The sequence below is a fragment of the Odocoileus virginianus genome, chromosome 3 (genome assembly GCF_023699985.2).
Source record: "Odocoileus virginianus isolate 20LAN1187 ecotype Illinois chromosome 3, Ovbor_1.2, whole genome shotgun sequence".
Classification (NCBI taxonomy): domain Eukaryota; kingdom Metazoa; phylum Chordata; class Mammalia; order Artiodactyla; family Cervidae; genus Odocoileus; species Odocoileus virginianus.
In genome coordinates, this window is record NC_069676.1 from 46,073,076 (window position 1) to 46,090,282 (window position 17,207).

The 17,207-nt window shown below is 36.1% G+C and overlaps 1 protein-coding gene and 1 non-coding gene across 12 annotated transcripts in view; one reads left to right on the forward strand and one right to left on the reverse strand.

The window, feature by feature from the left end:
* FAM13B (family with sequence similarity 13 member B) overlaps window positions 1-17,207 on the reverse strand; it is an 87,175-nt gene that overhangs the window by 10,643 nt on the left and 59,325 nt on the right. For 9 of the 11 annotated variants that reach the window (XM_070465411.1, XM_070465410.1, XM_070465412.1 and 6 more), the window contains 7 exons: window positions 11,077-11,141; window positions 8,545-8,593; window positions 7,987-8,134; window positions 5,208-5,273; window positions 3,593-3,806; window positions 2,879-3,008; window positions 1,553-1,634 (listed from right to left, as the gene is read on the reverse strand). In XM_070465411.1, coding sequence (XP_070321512.1) covers window positions 1,553-1,634; window positions 2,879-3,008; window positions 3,593-3,806; window positions 5,208-5,273; window positions 7,987-8,134; window positions 8,545-8,593; window positions 11,077-11,141 — 754 coding nt within the window. The remainder of the gene's footprint in view (window positions 1-1,552; window positions 1,635-2,878; window positions 3,009-3,592; window positions 3,807-5,207; window positions 5,274-7,986; window positions 8,135-8,544; window positions 8,594-11,076; window positions 11,142-17,207) is intronic. The other 2 variants (XM_020900145.2, XM_070465413.1) reach the window with 1 other exon arrangement.
* Window positions 9,096-9,229, forward strand: LOC139034591 (U4 spliceosomal RNA). Its single transcript, XR_011487116.1, has one exon. It is a non-coding gene; the product is annotated as a U4 spliceosomal RNA (small nuclear RNA).

Sequence of the window (17,207 nt, forward strand, 5' to 3'; positions counted from 1 at the left end):
GGTATTTCAAGGTCACATGAAATATTTAAATTATATATATACAACAGGAGAACTGTATGATTTTTCTTTCAACCAATATTCATAGAATGGCTACTAGAGTAAAATGCTGTGATGAGCATAACAGCAGTAAACAAACAGACATGGTCTCTGTTGTCATATATTCAGGAAGTAAAAAACAAAAAGTGAGTAATCAGATTCATAAAATAATTTCAATGAGTGCTAATTTGCTATAAAGAAGATAAAATAGAATGATGTCACAATGTTAAAGTGACAAGCTTTTTGAAAGAGCAACTCCTTTGGATGGAACTGACAAAGAAGGCCTTTCTGATATGGTGACACCCTAGCTGAACATGGAATAAAAAGGGACTAACCTAGTATAGAAGAACATGGAATTTTAGGACTAACCTAGTATAGAAGATTTAGGTGAAGAACATTTCTCCTTAGTTGAGGCAACAGTCAAGTCAATGTTCCTAAACCATGACATATTTAAAAAAACAGCAAATAAGGAAAAGTGATAAAATGGGGGAAAGGGCAGAGTATAGAAAGCCTTGAAAGCCAGCAAAGGGTTTGAACTTTGTTCTAAGCGGAAAAGGAAGCCCACTGAAGAGTTATAAAAAAGACAGTACATAGCTTTTTAATAAAAAATAATTCTGGATGCAGAAAATGCACTTACTGTAGGACAGTAAGAATGAAAGAAAACTGGGAAATCAGGAACCTAATATTTTAATGACACTCATTAGTAATACATTCAAAGTACTGATTTTCACTGATGGTTGGAAACTGGTGTTAAATGAGAAAATTTTTTATAGAATTTGTAAAGGAAAATTCTAAATAAGTAGGAGAACTTACTTAACCACAAGAACGTAAATAAACTCAAGTGACAACAGGGACTCTGTCTTGTTCACTGCTACAACCTGAGATGTTTTCAAGCCACTTGGTACTTATAGACATTAAAATTTTTGTTTTATAAATTCAAACGAGTAAACCAAATGTGATGCTCCAACTTATACTCCCACACTTGGTACAGATAATTCTTTAAGTATTAACAATTATTAAAAAGCATGTCCACTGAATACCCACGAAGTAAGTGTATCTTAGCAACTGCTATACTGGGCTGACACCCAGTAACACAAGACCCAGTTTTTTATTCAACACAACTTACAATTTAGTCTTTGTAGTATAAATGACTGATAATTAGATATTCTCAGTCTTAGATGAAATACCCATCAAAAATTCTTAATACCTACCGAAACTCAAAACTGCTTAATATTTGAAATATTCATATAAACTTCACAATACAATACCACCTATGACTATATCATCTAGAGCATCCATCAAAAGGCTATTACTAATAAAAGAAGGGGAAAGACATTTGGAAGAAAACAATATAGTATTTCAACTTTGATTATAACTAATAAAAGAACAAGAGAACTTTTATTTTGCCAGTGTTCAAGATTTAAAGTTATCACAAATTATAACTATAATGCTCAGATATTATTATAGATAATATTTTTAAAAATGCAATTATATTGAAAAATGGCCCATTTTATACCTTTAATTTGCTTTCGCAGTTTGGTGAGCTCTGTCATCCATTTTAATACCTTTGGATTGGCTGCTATATCACTGTAGGAAGGCTGAAAAATTAGAAAAACAGAATCACAGATTACGCACTCATCAACCCCTGTCTGTGCTAAGTCCCTCTCTGGGATTTGCCTTTGACTATATGAGCTGCCTGGCCCAAGGTTACAACCCGTCCTCCGGAGCAGCTCACATCCATGACTGGTTATACAGGATTAAAAAAGCCTGGCTTCTTCATCTTAATTCAGTCAATCCTAAATCATCTTAACTCAGCCATCCTAGCTTGAAACACTGTGGAATCAGGCTGAGGCCATGAATGCAACTGTATCTCAGGTCTACATTCTCCTCTCAACCATGCTGCCTTACTCCTTAGAGCTCCAATTCTCCCTAAACACTCCCTTGAAATGGCATGCACTGAAATCTCTGTCTCAGAATGCTTCCCAGATAATCCAACCTACAACAACTCTACGACTATAAACCTACTCACAGACTGACACTGTTCCTTCATAAATATAATGTTTTTAAGAAACTTGTTAATACCTCAGTAAAATTAATAAATGAGATTCTAAAAAAAAAAGAAATGATCAAAATCTTTGTGGGTATGCAAAATGGGGTTGTTATTATTGTTGGGGTGTGTTTTTTTTTTTGTTTTTTTGCAGCACGCAGTGTGGCATGCAGGATCTTAGTCCCCTAACCAGGAACTGAACCCTCACCCCCTGCATGGAAGTATGGAGTCTTGACCACTGGACTGCCAGGGAAGTCCCAAAGGTTATTTTAATTTCTGCTCAAATAGTATTTGAGTGTTCACAGCAGAGATTTCACACAATCTTCATTTATCTTACTTTAAGTAGACAGGGCAAGATATTAAGTAAAGCTCTCTAAGAGGACGGTCTCGCAACCAGCAGAAAGCAGATCTGACTAAGTGTCTTCTGAGTTCAAGCATAAGACTTTTCCTACTTCACATGTTCTAACGATTAAATACCTTACCCCTTCACCCCCACCTCCCCTGGCTACCTGTGGTTTTTAAGGGAGCAGAAATAGCACTAATATAATTTGTCAATGTAAAGTATTTGCCTTAAAATTCAACAAGCTTCTTTCCAACAGAAATATAAAAATTCAGTGGTACAATGGCAAGAACACTGGTCCGGAATCAGAAGGCTAAGGAACTATATGATCTCAGATATATGAGTGCTATTTTTCTGGACATCTTAGATTAGTTCTCTCTCCCAGGAAAGAGATGGGAGGATATCCTCTAAGTTCCAACAGATCTACTTTACAACAGACAGTGCTACAAACTTACCTTGCTATTTCTTTCCCTTTCAAATTGTTCCTCAAATTGTCTGATTTTTTTCTGAAGTTTCTTGACTAATTGATATGGTGTTCTGTCTTCTCTTTTTTCATCTTTTGAACTAAAGGATGATCTTCGAATCCTGAATTAAAACAAGAGGTGGAAAAAAAAAAACAAGAGGTGAACACTGTTAGTTAAATTTTCAAATTATCAACACCATCTCTCCTATCACCCTGATAAAACATCATACTATTATCAAGAAGTAAATTTTTTAAGTGCAATTAAACCCCTAACACTGAAGGACATGTGTTAAAAAGAAACTTGAACCAAGCTAGAGACCACAAAAAGCTAACACAGTAGCAATGAAAACAATCTGAAATTATTCAAAAGGCCCTTGGTCAAATGCAGAAAAGAAACAAAGACACCAAGCAGCTTAGAGCTCTTTTGATGTTCAAACTGCAAAGAAAACGTTTTAACTTTCAGGATCAATTTCAGTAATGAATGAAAAAATAAATACATCACGGAAAGATGTCTATTAGAGAGCAAACCTTAATAGATGCTCAATGAACTCAGAATTTAGGGGCGCTCAAAATAATAAACCACAAAAGCATGCTTCATGAAATTGGGACAAAAGCTCTCAATTATAGACCTAGAGGATTAAAATCTCTCAAAGGACCTGGGTATATGATAGGATTCACTGCCCATAAGAACATAAAAATCACTTACCTAGCAAAAGAAAGTGCTTTAGATGAGGAATCCAACATTTCCGGATCATGTAGGAAACGCTGGCTTTGCCCAAAATCTAAACTCCGATGTGATAATACTGGAGGACAGTCTTCTTCCAGGGGGTGATGATGATTCATTCTTCCAGCTTGTGGAGACAGCTGAGCTTCTCCAGACTCAGAGTCTTCCTGCCAAGACTTAAAAGCAGGAAATGGCTCTGGAAAACAAACACAAAGAATAGTACCATGGGTCTCTTGGTTCTGTATGAAAAAAGTCCCACAGTACCAGCTATACGTTCTTTAAACCATATCACTCTGTAGTGGTTCACATAATATTTATGGGATCCTAGGATCTTCATATAGCCTACTACAGTTTAGAATTGTCTGAGCTTCACTTTTTACTTCTGTTCTAATTTCACATAAGGAGTTACACTTTAAATTTCTGAACCCAGTCACAAAGCAAGAAGGGACACTGTCAAGCTCTTCAAAATTATACTAAATGCTATTTTTCAAGTAGGGAAAAGTCTTCATTTAGAAACAGTAAACATTTAACAGTCCTTAATTGGGAATTTAATTGAGCCAAATGCTGCCAGATGAATAAATTGTCCCTCACTGTCAAGTGACTATGTTAAGAAGTGGAAGCTATTCCCCATGCTATTCAGAATACTCAGCAAATGAAGCTCTTGGACTCCAACAAAAGAACTGTTACATATATAAACAAGCAGCTAATTTACCTGACAATACCTGGACTCTAACATTAAACAGAGGTGGTTATTTTCTGCTACAGGATTCCTGTGTATAATACATATTTTAATAATTAAACCCCAAAGTATTAACAAGACAAAATTTAATAGCAGTACTCCTTAAGCACATTTATTTTATTGGAGCTATCCTGTAAGTTCTCAAATGAAGCTGTGTTGAGGTATCTGATGTCTCTGCACAAATAAGGCTTGATTACATACAGAACACATACAGATAAAACACACAACCCACAAATATACTCCAAATACAAAATTATCTTCAAGTATCCCTTGATTTGGGGAGAGGATTGGGACTTTTCCATCTACACATTAACTTAATATATGACTACAGTGTAAATTTTTGATGCTATGGCTTTTAATAGCAAAAATGAGTTAACTATTTTAGGATGTAAAAATTGGCTTGACAGTGTCAAAAAGCAAGAATGACGTTTTCTTTTTTTTCACACAATACCTATGAACTGCTACTAACTTAGTTTAACTTTATGCATTAACAATTTAAAGCACTACATTTTTTCAGGATAATAAGAACATAATCAACTTAGTTTTTAAAGCCCAGATCAATCTGATAACTAAAAATTGGGTACATAGCGTGCAATCCCATAATAAACCCAGCAATAAAGTGATTTTCAAAGCAACCCTTGTACCTGCTTCCCAGAAAGTAAGTAACTGGTAATAAACATTTTATGAGAAATCTCCTGTTTTAAGAAAAGAGGGAACTAACAAAAAACAGTATTTTCTGGGTATCATTTTTAACCCAGTTTTCCTAATATTTGGGGACAGCAGGAGAAGGGCTAATAAAAAGGCAAACAAAGTGAACCATAAAGGCAAAAAAGCTAAACTATGGTGAACCATACTTACCCTCCCCATCTCTCTGCAGATGCATTGTTTTGAAATCAATGAGGGGAAAAGTGATAGGGCATGACGCTAATAAAATGGAAAAAATGGCAAAAAATACTAAAGTGAACACACAGCACAGTCAGAACAAACCATACACATAACTAACACAAAGCCAAAGATACCAAAAACATTTCCCTAAAACCAGTTAGGCATTCTGCACAAAAACTTTATTCAAAGAAATTACTACTAACCAAACTTTAAAAACAAACACAAACATACATTTCCGTTTCAGCAAGCAAGGCAAAAAAATTAAAGTAGGGCTGTTCTATTAAAACTCAAACATAAAACTGAAGAAATGGAAACTTAATCAGGTACTGTGAAAGCTTTTCAGTATAAACAATTTGACAGAAAAATATCTCCCTTAGTTTGCTCTGTAAAAAGATTCTACTGTTATCTCATACAAGAGTCAGCAGGAAAGAATCTGAAGTAAAGATGTTCACTTCCATTAAAAACCAAGACCTTTGGATGGCTACAAATGCATACTGGTGGCAGACATGTGCTACCCACTCGCTAACTGCATTTTGCTGACTACCCTTGGAACAATACAAAAAACCTAAACCCACATACTTAGGAAGAATGAGATGGTTCTCCATTTGAAGACACCCTACTTCTCTGTTAAGTCACTTCAAATGGGGTACATCTCTTATTCCAAGGTATGCAGATCTAAAGTAATTTGGTTTCTTGAGGAAGACTATTATTTTAGAATATCCTAAACTCCCAGTTATGGAAAATCAGTCTCTGTATTGTGGGCACAAGTGGAAAGAACAACATGGTCTGCTAACAGCCACTCTCCCAAGCACATGCAGAGTTCATGGCTGAGAAGTTCACTCAGGTGTCGACTGCTGTTGGCTCTCTGAAAGTCACTGATCTGTATTCCTGGAAAAGCCAGCAGGAGGTCTATGTGGACTTGTCACAGCTGATGAGCCAGGACAGCTCAGACACTGAAAATCAGGGATCAGGAGTACATAGTGACCTTCCCTTCCCTACCACCACAATCTGTAAATGGTGGATTCCAACAAGGCAACAAAAGAGAGCCTAGCATCAGGCTCTGTTTAGGGAAGCCCTCAGAAAGCTGAAGCTGGACAGAGAATGTCCTATCTCCTCAGACAATGGAAAACAAATGGTCTTCTATGCTTAAAACAAGATCAGGACCCTCAGACCAAGGACTATAAAGGGCTATTTATCTACATCCTCTAAAAAGCAGCAGCATTAAATGCTGTCAGAAGCCCAGCTTCATCTTTCAGAGACTCCTTCCCTAACTTACAGCTCAAAGGATGCTCTGATGACCGCCACTCCTTCTTAGTAACTACACCAGGATGAGTAACTTAAAGGGACATTTGATTTTCATTGCCACCAGAATGCTAGTATATCCCTAACCATGGGGAGCATCTTCATAAATCCCAAACATCCTGAATAACCCAGAACAAAGTAAATGGACGATAACTTCCTGATTTAGTCTAAGTTATGACACATAATACACCAATGGGCATGCCAAACATTTAGACCAAAAAGGGAGGAGTGGGGGTTTAAAGACAACAGTAAAGACTAGCAGAATGACTTGGTTGGGGCTTTTAAAATATTGTTTATACCTTAAAAATAAATAAAAATGCTCCAACTGTGATCAGGTGTGTAGACTTGAGGTGGCAAAAGGAGTACATGATATTGGCATTGCAATTCCTTGCTATTGCCACTGTATGCCATTGGCTAACTTGCCAAAGGTGAGATTACGAAGGGATCTTCATTCAAGTGAACAAATACGTAACTTTAAGATTTCTGAGTGGTCTCCTTATCTCTTTACATAAGGGAAGGGTATGATCCAGAGGACCCCCCTGGACCCAAATATGTGTCTTATTTCTACTCCTCAACTGCAACATTTTATTTGAAAGTTTACAAATACACAGCGAAGTTTTTAGAGAATTTTACAAAGGACATCCATATTTCAATCTCCTAGATTCTACTACTAATATTTTACTATACGTGCTTCGTAACATTTCCATTCCATTAACCATCTTGTTTTCTTCATGGATTTCAAAGTGAACAGTAGATACTCATATACTCCTCCATAAACCCTGCTGCATGCTGATCATTCACTGAAGTTTGGTATTTATTTATAGCTTTTGTTCCTTTTGATTAAAAAAAAACTTGCATACAATGAAATGAAGGTCTTAAATACACATCTGCTGAGTTCTAACCTATGTGGTTTTGCCTCTTTAAGTTAAAATTGAAATTTCTCTCCTTTGTAAAACTTGTTAGGACCCTGCTCCCATATCTTCAAAACCTAACAAGAGATAAAGGGACTGAGTACAATATTTGCTTACAAATACCTCTGAAGATAATTTCTTTTTAAATGTATTTCTTTTGATTATAAAGAAAAGGTAGCTGTATTATGGGCTCTCTATTTAAAGTAGTGAGATCCCTAAACACTAACATACTGGACTTCCAAAAACTGGGAGATAGCACCTGGTTTAACAATTAACAAAAGCCTACCCTTGATTTTACTTTCTTTATGTTTTAACATCCATCCTCAGAGTTAACGGACCAGTTAAGAATTAATTCAAATGAGATAACTGTCCCATAATTTCATTAGCGCATTTGAGTAAAATTACATGACTCACTCTCATATGAATCAAATAAAAACGAATAAGGTTGCTCAGAAAAGGGCAGTAATCTCATTACTGCCTTGGGTAATTTCAGTTACAAATAACATTATCAGAAAAATAATGGGTGTGGGTAAAATTACCTTCCCATTTATCACCATCAGAAACATTCTTCAGATCTAAATGTGGAATTTGGACACATGCTGCTTCCCCTTGAACACCAACACTTTGACTTCCTGGCACTTCTGATTCAGTGTTGGCATTCAAATCACATATCTTGCTACTAGAATCCTGTATTTTAAAATAAAGAATACATTTCACAAACAAGAAGCTTTCCACGCCCTATTTAAAAACAACCAGCTTATGTTCTTCTGTGGTCCTCATTAGTTTACCGTGCCTACATAGGCAACTGTCCCATTCCCACCATTCAAGACAAAGTTTGGATCCCAAACTGAGGAAATTGTTTTCATAAACAAGTTTCTTGCGATCAAAAGTGGCAAATTAGAAAACAAAAGCAAAAACAAACCAAAAACCAAAAGTGGCAAATCAAGTTGCTGCTTGATTGTAAAACAACTGGTAAGAGTATCTGCATTTCAATCTCCTTTAAAACTATTAAACCCAAGAGTCAAAAGCCAGATACAATAACTGGTAGATTAAATCTAGTCAAATTTTAAAGAACCATAAAGAAAAGTAATTCTTACCAGAATCAAGTGTGACAATTTATCACTGTCAAATGACAAATATTCTTTCCTAAAAATCAAGTAAAGTTATTAGTCTTTTAAGAATAAATTGGTTACTATCACTGCATACTTCTTATCTAGATTCCTCTCTTCCTCATACAGATAGCATTTACAGTGTGAGAAAAGCAAATAACACCTGCACATGTGCCCATTCTTTGGAGCCCTATATCTGAAAAACACACACTACTGAAAATATCCAGAGAATCAGTTCATGTTCAGAAAAATAAAGTACATTCACCACTCCCTTACACATTCACTCCCCAAAATGAAAAGCACTTTAAAAGGAAAAATATAATCCACAATAAATAAAAAACAAAAGAAATGAATATATAATGGAAAAGATTTTATAAAATAAGTAATAGTTTTAACCAATTGACTTCATTCTTTCATACTCTGGGACATCTTTTTTCATTTAAAGATTTTTTTTAAAGGTATAGCTATGTCCTAAATTTTAAATCTGATGGTATTCTATTACAATCAAAACAAAGTTACTATTTCTAAACCTCTCCTTCAGGTTTGTGCAGTGGCAGTATCGTAGCCAATGAGGTTTATCCGAGGCGCGATTATTGCTAATTGAAAACTAAATCTCTCCTTCTTCAAAACATAATGGTAACACATTAAAAGGAAATTTTATAAAATTTCAATTCATTTATTTCCCTATAAAAACTAATCCCTATCTAGAACAAGTGATAAAGCAAGCTGTCACAAATCATCGCTACCTACTCGACCTCAACAGAATATCTAGTATCACAGTAAGTTATCAATATGCTGACTGTAGGAATGTTCTCCTCCCCAAAGACACTGTGGCAATGCAACCTACAGTGATACTCATAGGTGCTGCTCCTCCCCTGCCATAAAACTGTGCACTCAGAAGACAGGTCTTGAGCTAAATGTGGCAAGTCAGCTCCTCATATATACATAATTACCTTGTCTGCTGAACATGGAAAACAAACTAAACTCCCCAGCAAGCAAAGGCCCTCTTCTTCTTAAGAGTGGGAACAAATTGGGGAATGAGTTAAATTCTAGCCTAACAGATTGAAAGACCTAATCATCTAAATTTTAGAAACATGAGGGTTAAACAAGCAAAATGTAATCTACCTAACCAAGAAAATGTTTTGGTCTAAAAACCAGTTTGCTAATCTATACGTAAGTTGAAGAGGAAGGAGCTTTCTCGAAAAAGCTTGAGTCCTCACTAGATGGATCCTTATTGTTCTATCAAATCCAGATGTCATCATTTTGGGGATGCCTGTTAATGCTGTTAATCTTTTATCTTCAGCCCATAGCTCCAATATTCCCTGGGCTGGAAGAGGATCATTCCTGCCTCCGGAAAGGAAGCACAAGGAGCTGCTGTAAGCAGGAAATCTGTGGACCTTCAGTGTAGGGGGATGCTCCAGAGACATGGTTCCAAAGAATTTACTTGCCCTCAGAGAACACATTTTCTACTCACAATTAAGACAGACAACAACACCGATGCAAGTTTACCCTTGCCAACAGGTTACCACCAAATCAGTAACGTTGTATGGGATTTCTCAGTATTTACAGCCTAGTCTGCAACTTCATTACTGATGTGTTTTCAGAAGATCAAACCGTCATTCTTAAGAAAACTATCCACATTTTTTAGCAATGTCTTAACAAATCATAAAAAGAGTAACGACATCCAAAACTTACTTTAAAACATTCTAAAAAGCTTCTGTTCAAAGGGACTCTATCAAGTATCTATGGGGACTACATATAGTTAAAAGACTTATTGCCTAGGGAATGCCCCCTTCCATTACGGCTAGTCAAGGACACAAACAAGCACTAATTGCGTAGGACTGTACTGGGACACACAGAGGGACGGGAACAGGAGCAAAAACATCCCTACATGTTTGTTGAGGCAAATATGTTACAATCTTTCAGTTAGTTGGCCACAGTTCCAAGACTTATGAATTAACTCACTGAAGCATGTATTCAGAGTATCAGTAAACTCCCAAACTGTTCTACAAATCAAATGAAAACTTTGAAGTGTTTCCAAGAAGGCAGTGTTCTAATTTCTGAATGTTTTCCAATTTATAACCTGTCTTAACCTGCATCTACTCTGAATATTTATGGACACTTAATATGCATTATGCTGCTGCTGCAGCTCAGTAGCTCAGTCATATCTGACTCTTTGTGACCCCATGGACTGTAGCCCACCAGGCTCCTCTGTCCACCGGATTTCCCAGACAAGAATACTGGAGTGGGTTGCCATTTCCTTCTCCAGGGGATCTTCCTAACCCACGGGTCCAAACCGAGTATCCTGCATTAGCAGGTGGATTCTTTACCATCAAGCCATCTGGGAAGCTCCAATATGCTTTATACTTATCATCAAAATAAGACGTTTGGTTTTGTTTGCTCACCTAAAATATATGCTGTAACAGAAAGCTTCATCTAAAAAATTCACCCTAGAATCTGTAAAGAACTCCAATTTTCAAAATGAATAGTTAATTAGCAGCAACAAGAAAAAATGCTTACCTCTCAAGACAGTCATCTTCACCATCACCATGGTCACTGCATGGCTCTAACAATATACCTACACACTGACAAAAAGACCACCACTTATTAATGGAGTTCCCATCCCCTTAAAGTTGAGAAGTTTCCAATCTAAATTAGGATATTAGATTACAAGTTAGTCAAATGCCCCTCTTTTAACTACTACTTACAATAGTCTGTAGGTGTTAACATCTTTTGTTAGAGAGTAATTTATCTTCCTCAAAACTTGAGTTGTGTGTATGGGGGTGCATGTGTATAAAATGAAGACCCGGTATTTCTTGCTACCCTACTGGGCAATAGCTATTGCTACTACTATCACATTCTTTTTCCTTCCTTAGAATTTTCTCCTCTAAAAATGATGGTCTGCTGCTTCTCTTTCTTGTCAGCAATGAACATACAAGTTGGTTAACTTCCTAGCAGGTAACAGAGGAGTCACGTAGTTCACCAGATCCCTTTATGACATATTTGAAAAAACTCTAAAACTCAAAAGCACATGAGAATGCTCCCTAATTTTCCAATGGGCTTAGAGATACCATTCCATGCCTACTCCTCCCTAAAATAAACAGCTATCAAGTCTAATACAACTGTCCTGTGCATTACTTCAAACTATGTAAACCTTTTAGTGTTTTTGATGATCACCTCAGAAATCAACAAGATTTGATCTTCCTAGATCCTTAAGAAACTACTACTTGTGCAGTTTTGTTTAATGTGAAAGACAATCTGTAAAAAGTTATTAAAATACTCTTTTTGAACTATGTATCTCTGTGAAGTTAACTAGCCTCATGCACTTGAAACAAAAGAATCTACAGCAACAGAGAGAATGCAGCAGCACACATGAGAATCCAGCTGACTTCTAAGTAAGACAGTAGCAAGATCTGTAAGTATATATAACAATGCCATGCCTCAAAACATCTTCTTTTAAAAATAAAAAATAAAAAAATAGCTGCTTTTTATTAAGAAAAAGCAATCTTATTTATGTTACCTTGGGTGAGTTTATTATGTTAAGTGAATTAATAAGCATTTTAATTGCTCAGTTTTAATTTCTAATATACTAAATACTGATAGACATGCCTACCTAAATAAAAGTTTTCTGGGACCCTCAATAATTTTCTAGAGTATAAAGAGGTCCTTGGGACCCACAGTGTATAGAACCACTGATCTAAAAATCAGACTTCAGCAACCTTCATGCTCTGGAACATAGCTTTACAGTCTTAAATATGAAGGTTTCAGGAACCATGAAAAACCATTACACAGGCTCAATATTTAAAATGAGCCTTTTTGCTTTACTCCACCAAATTCAAGTCCCAGTTCTTTCCTTCTGATGAAAAATAAGACAGTAACAATTACTTATGTGCCTATCTTATGGTTGTTGTCAGACAATCAAAAGAAAGAACTTATAAGAAAGCTATAAAGCTCTATTATAAAGCAAACTATTACATGACCAACCCTAATTTAACCTATAATTCCTTTTACTATGAAATAACTGAAATAAAATATGACCACTGATATAATATCCACATATCCTCCACCCAGATTTAGGCAACATAATTCTTAGATAGTGAAAAGTATTAAACAAGATCTCAATTAGGGATAATATTTTAAAAAACACACACACAAAAAAATGAAGTTACAGCAGCAAAAGCTGACAGTCCAGCAGTGGAGAACAGAGATGAAATTCAGAGTCAAGTGCAGAACTGTGCTCTGTACAATATCCCAGGACAAAGAAAAAGAAGCTATTAAAGTAATGTTAGAATACAGCCAGACTTCATTTAACATACAGGGAATGTGCAATACTTTCCTTAGAAAGTAAAATATACTTCATCACTTAGAAAAATTTTACTTTCTCAGAACTTATTCCAGATAAAATATTCAATCCTTTATACACAAGAAGAGAAAAGCTCTTTTTCTAAAAATATCAGATGACAAAACAGCCTGTGCTGTCTTCCCTCCCTTCTCCACAAACATCAGAGTCCTCATAAAGGAATGTAAGGCACGCTGGTCTCAATTCAGGAAAGCTAGAGCCCTTTGGTGAAAAAAGGTGGTGGCAATGGCGACAACAGTGGGAGCAGCAGCTACAGCACAATCATATTGCCAAGGTATTAGGGGGCTGTCAGGGCTTACTGACAGGAGCTAATTAAAGACCAGTAATTTCCTCGGTCTCCATCCATTTCTTAGCCATCCACCATTGATACTTCCACACAGCTTAGCCGCTCACCTTTCCATCTCCACTGACCTAGTTTTGCTCAAGTATGGCAGCTACTTCTTTTAGATAAGCTAACTATCCCCACTTTATTCTATACATTTCATCTGCTTATAAGAAAACTTACTAAAGCATTTTCAACCACCAGATGGCAGAAATAAAGCTACAGAACTTTAGAATCTAAAGATTTAGATTATCCAGAAAACTTGAAACTGTAGTCTCCAACCTGATTTTATAGTTGAACAGATACAAAAACACATTGGAGCAAAATTCTGCTGTGTGTTAAGCAGAAAAAAAATTTTTTGATTAACAACTTTCCATTTAAATGAGCTGCCAACTCATTGTATTTTTCTGTCAGTTAGATTAAATGTGAAAGGTATGTGCTCAGTCATGTCCAATTTTTTGCAATCCCATGGACTGTAACCCTCCAGGCTCTTCTGCTCATAGAATTTCCCAGGCAAGAGGATGGAGTGGGTTGCCATTTCCTACTCCAGGGGATCTTCCCAACTCAAGAGATCAAACCTGTGTCTCTTGTGTCTCCTGCATTGACAGGCAGATTCTTTACCACTGCACCACCTGGAAAGCCCCATCAGTTAGGTTATGGAGACTTAAAAAAAAATGTTTTAATTGAGGTATAGTTTATATACAATATTATATACATCATAATGATCCACAATTTCTAAAGGTTATATAAAAATATATTAAATATTCTTCATTCTAGCCCAATTTCTTTCACTGAATTAATGTGGTCAAAAGTGATGAGGTCTCCACGGCAGATGAACCATCAACAAAATGAAAAAATAACCTACAGAAAGGGAGAAAATACTTGCAAAATCATGTATCTGGATATGGAGTTAACCTCCAAAATATATAAAGAACTCATAAAACTCAATAGCAAAAAACAAATAATACAATTTAAAAATGGGCAGAACATCTAAATAGACCTTTTCTCAAAAACGAAGTACAGATGGCCAACAAGTACATGAAAAGATGCTCAACATCACTAACCATCAAGAAAATGCAAATCAAACCCAAAGTGAGGTACTACCTCACACCCATTAGAATGGCTATCATCAAAAAGACAACACAAAGTAAGTGCCGGTGAGGATGTGGATAAAAAGGAACCCTCGTGTTTTGCAGATGGAAATGTAAATTGACAGCCACTAAGGAAAATGGTATGGAGGCTCCTCAAAGAATTAAAAATAGAACTACCATATGTTTACTAGCAGTTCCATTTCTGGATATTTATGTGAAGGAAAAAAAAAATGCTGCCTCAAAAAGATAGGTGCATGTTTATGCACCAATAAACACCCCCATGTTTATTGCAGTATTATTTACAATAATCAAGATACAGAAACAACCTAAGCATCCCTCAATAGATAAATAGCTGAATAATTTTCTGTGTGGGTGTGTATACATATATAACACACATACACGCATATATACACACACAATGGAATATTATTCAGCCATTTAAAAAAAAAACGGCATCCTGCCACTTCCAATAACATGGACGGACCTTGAAGGCATTGTGACTAAGTGAAATAAGTTAGACAAAGACAAATGCCATATGATTTCAGTTTTATGTGGAATTTTAAGATAAAGTCAAACATCTATATAGAAAACATATGTGGTGGTTGCCAGAGGTGAGGGTTAGTAGTGGGGAAAATGGGTGAAAGTAGTCAAAAGGTATAAACTTTTCAGTTATAAAATAAATAAGATACAGAACTATAATATACATCACTGTAACTACAGTTAATAATACTATATTATATATGTGAAAGCTGCTGAGAGTAGATCTTAAAAGACTCATCACAAGAAAAAAATTTTAACTGTGGTAACAGATATTAATAACTAGACTTGTGATCATATCACAATATATACATGTACTGAATGTTATGCACTTGAAACTAATGTAATATGTCAACTATACCTCAATTTTTTTAATTTTAAAAGAGAAACTGTTTTAAAAAGATAGACTGATTTAAAAAAACACATTATTGAATGGTTGTTGCCTGTCAGAGGTATTGAGTATTTCTGTTTAAAAAAGGAAAGTGAAGTCTCATAACAATTCAAGTCCAATTGATAGCTATTTCTTCCTCTTGGTTGTCTGCTAGAGCGTCCCAAATACTTCTGGCCTTCACTTCTGAAAGGAGGTACTTAAATTCCAGCAATTTCTTAGGGTTCAGAAGATATAAATAATCGCAAATTTGGCAGGGTGCCAGCCATGAAGGTCTGCTAATCCAGAAATGAATTGATTTTATAAGACATCTGGGTTTCCCCAGTGGCTCACCAGTAAAGAATGCCTATATTGTGGGAGCCACAGGAGACGTTCAATCCCTGGGTCAGGAACATCCTCTGCACAGAGACCCACTCCAGTATTCTTGCCTGGAAAATCCCATGGACAGAGGAGCCTGGTAGGTTACAGTCCACAAGGTCGAAAAGCGTTGGACATGACTGAAGCATCTTGGCACAGCACATTATGAGAAATTTACTAATAACATCAGATATTTTGATGTGAACTCAAATCAGGCTACTGATTTACCGATGGTTTCCACTCTCAAACAGTACAAATTACTATACAACTTGTTATAACTTGAAAGATCAATCTCGTCATATCAATACAAAAATCCTTAAGATTTTCTACAGATTAGTACATTTAAAAAAATACTAATTTGCAAAAGACCTGATATTTTATATCTGATAATAGACTTACTCAAATAAAGAACTTTTAAAACTCAGAAAACAACTACATCAAAAACTGAACAAGAGACCTAAATTCAGCAAAGATATTCAGATGGCAAAAAAGCATATGAAAAGATGCTGAACACTATGTCATGAGGGAACTGTAAACTGTATCAACGAGATAACACTGGACACCTATTAGCATGGCCAAAATCCCAAACACTGGAGCAAGAGAAACTCTCATTCATGGTTGATGAAGGAAAGAGAAACAGCCAAATTTATGCAAGCATTTAGTTTATAGTCAAATTTATGCAAGCATTTAGCTTATAATAAAGGTGTGGAATTTGTTTTAAACCTTGCCATGCAGCTTGTTAGGCATGTTAAGATGCTTATAAATGTTTATAAGATGTTTATCAGGGCTTCCCTGGTGGTCCAGTGGTCCCTGGTGGTCCAGATTCAATCCCTGCTCCAGGAAGAGGCCACATGCTTCAGGGTAACTGAGCCCATGAGCCCAGGCTCTAGAGCCTGAGAACCACAATTACTGAGCGCACACATGGAAACTACTGGAGCCTGCACACCCTAGAATCCATGCTCTGCAGCAAGAGAAGCCACTGCAATGAGAAGCCTACACACCACAACTGGAGAGTAATCCTCACTGGCCAAAACTAGAGAAAAGCCCACACAGCAACAAAGACCCATACAGCCAAAAATAAACAAATAAATGAGTCTTTTAAAAAAAAATATGCTTTATGATATTAAGATGTTTAATTAAGATGTCAAGATATTCAAGATTGCCAGGAGAAATATCAACAACCTCAGATACAGAGATACCACTTTAGTGGCAGAATGTGAAGAGGACTAAATAGTGTCTTGATGAAGGTGAGAGGGGAGTGAAAGAGCTGGCTTAAAACTCAACATTGAAAAAGCAAAGTTCATGGCATTCGGTCCCATTGCTTCATGGCAAATAGATGGGGGAAAAGTAGAAATGGTGACAGTTTTCATTTTCTTCAGTTTCAAAATCACTGCAGATGGTGACTGCAGCCACAAAATTAAAAGACGCTTGCTCATTGGAAGGAAAGATATGACAAACCTAGACAGCATATTAAAAAGCAGAGATATCACTTTGTCAGTAAAGGTCCACATAGTCAAAGCTATGGTTTTTCCAGCAGTCATATACATATGTAAGAGGTGGATGATAAAGAAGGCTGAATGCTGAAGAACTGACACT